At 33.6% G+C, this 1,582-nt stretch overlaps 1 protein-coding gene across 1 annotated transcript in view; it reads right to left on the bottom strand.

Annotated features, from left to right (window-relative positions):
- Positions 1–527: 527 nt before the first annotated feature.
- Positions 528–1,582, bottom strand: part of LOC116850720 — a 4,291-nt gene continuing 3,236 nt past the window's right edge. Inside the window, exons 2-3 of the mRNA XM_032829325.1 lie at positions 793–918; positions 528–609 (exon numbers count right to left, since the gene is read on the bottom strand). Coding sequence (XP_032685216.1) covers positions 528–609; positions 793–918 — 208 coding nt within the window. The remainder of the gene's footprint in view (positions 610–792; positions 919–1,582) is intronic.

Genomic DNA, 1,582 nt, shown 5'->3' with positions numbered 1-1,582 from the left:
TGAATTTTACAAAGACAGCCACACGTTCTTCTTTGAACGATGCATCACTGTCTTCGTTGATGCGAGCTAGTTCTTCCAAAATTTCTGTGGATATACCATCTTTAGTACAATCGTGTAAACGATCTAGGAAACATTAAGATTGGCTGATTTTTTTTCTTCTATGATTAGAATTTTTTTTCTTCCATATATATCTTATAATATAGAATTTCGCTTTTCTGCCGAGTCATGTCATTAATTTTAATTTATTTCTAGTGGAATAGGCTTACAGGGGAAACTTACTTAAAAAAAACGCATCAACAATAGTATCTCATGGGTGATGTGGAAATCTATTATCAAAATTACAAGACAGATACACACACACGCGCATTATATTCGATATAAAATTATATATGTGTGTGTGTGTATCTACAATATATTACACATAAATAATATAACATTATATTATTTACAAAAAAATGTATATATTGAAGAAGTAAAAATTTTAATAACGGATTGGCACACAGAAGCTCTACATACGTATTTCTTACTCAACAACGCTCCTGAGGCAGAGCGATCGGCGGCTCGGCCGCTGAGGCTCGAGTGAGAGTGGGGCAGCGGTGGGCGTCGCGCCTGAAATCAGCCCGAAATGTGACAAAAATTCCGAGGCCTGACGTATACTATAAACTCTACGAGACTTGAGACATTAAGAGGTAAGGCTACTGTAGAACCAAAAAAGGTCTATTTTTAATAATTTTTTACGGGAAAACAAAAACAGTAAAGAAAAATCCTTTTGAAGTACTTTATCCTACATACTTTGAAATATACAAAAATTTTTTTGCATTTTTTATTACAAAATGGCGGTGACAGAGCTCAGCAACGATCACCACTCGTTTCGGAAAATGCCTCACGGCCGGAACGAAATCTGCTCCAATTTTCGCTCTAGAACAAAAAACCAATTTTTAAAAAATTCTTTATGTCATTAGCTATTGAACTACGTACGGAAATTAAAAAATAATTTTTTTTATAAAAATGACACAAAGGACCCCGCACAAAACCTATGGAAAATGGTTTTCGGTCAAATTGGCTGAAATTTCACTATATTATAGTTTTCGCCATGCTAATAAAAAGTTATCATTGCACCAAGTCCCAAAGTCAATATTTCCCAAGATATAAAGAGTCAAAGTAGTGAAATATGGTCATCCGTAGTAGTAAAACGTATGTTGTAAGTGATACATTGATATTTATTCACGAAATAAATTAAAATCGATTTTTACATATATATATATGTAATAAATATGTAGTTCCGCGATATATATGTATATGTATATACAGGGTGGGGAAAAAGTATCGGACCGGTGAAATATCTCGAAAAATATAAGTTTTACAAAAAACTGTTTCAGATCTTAAAAAGGTCTATTGTATTTACTGATTTTAGCAGATTGATCTTGGGTGGCGTTGTCAAGGTCAAAAATTAGTTGTTTTCACGGCTACTCACAATCAGTTGTTTTTATAGCTACTCACAATCAGTTGTTTTCACAGCTATTCAAAATCAGTTGTTTTCAGGGCTACTCACAATCAGTTGTGAGTACAACTGATTGTGAGC

The sequence above is a fragment of the Odontomachus brunneus genome, unplaced genomic scaffold, assembly GCF_010583005.1.
Source record: "Odontomachus brunneus isolate Ranch 3 - 2012 unplaced genomic scaffold, Obru_v1 Obru_scaffold_153, whole genome shotgun sequence".
Classification (NCBI taxonomy): domain Eukaryota; kingdom Metazoa; phylum Arthropoda; class Insecta; order Hymenoptera; family Formicidae; genus Odontomachus; species Odontomachus brunneus.
Note: the sequence above shows the minus strand (reverse complement) of the source record. Positions and strands in the feature narration are given on the sequence as shown.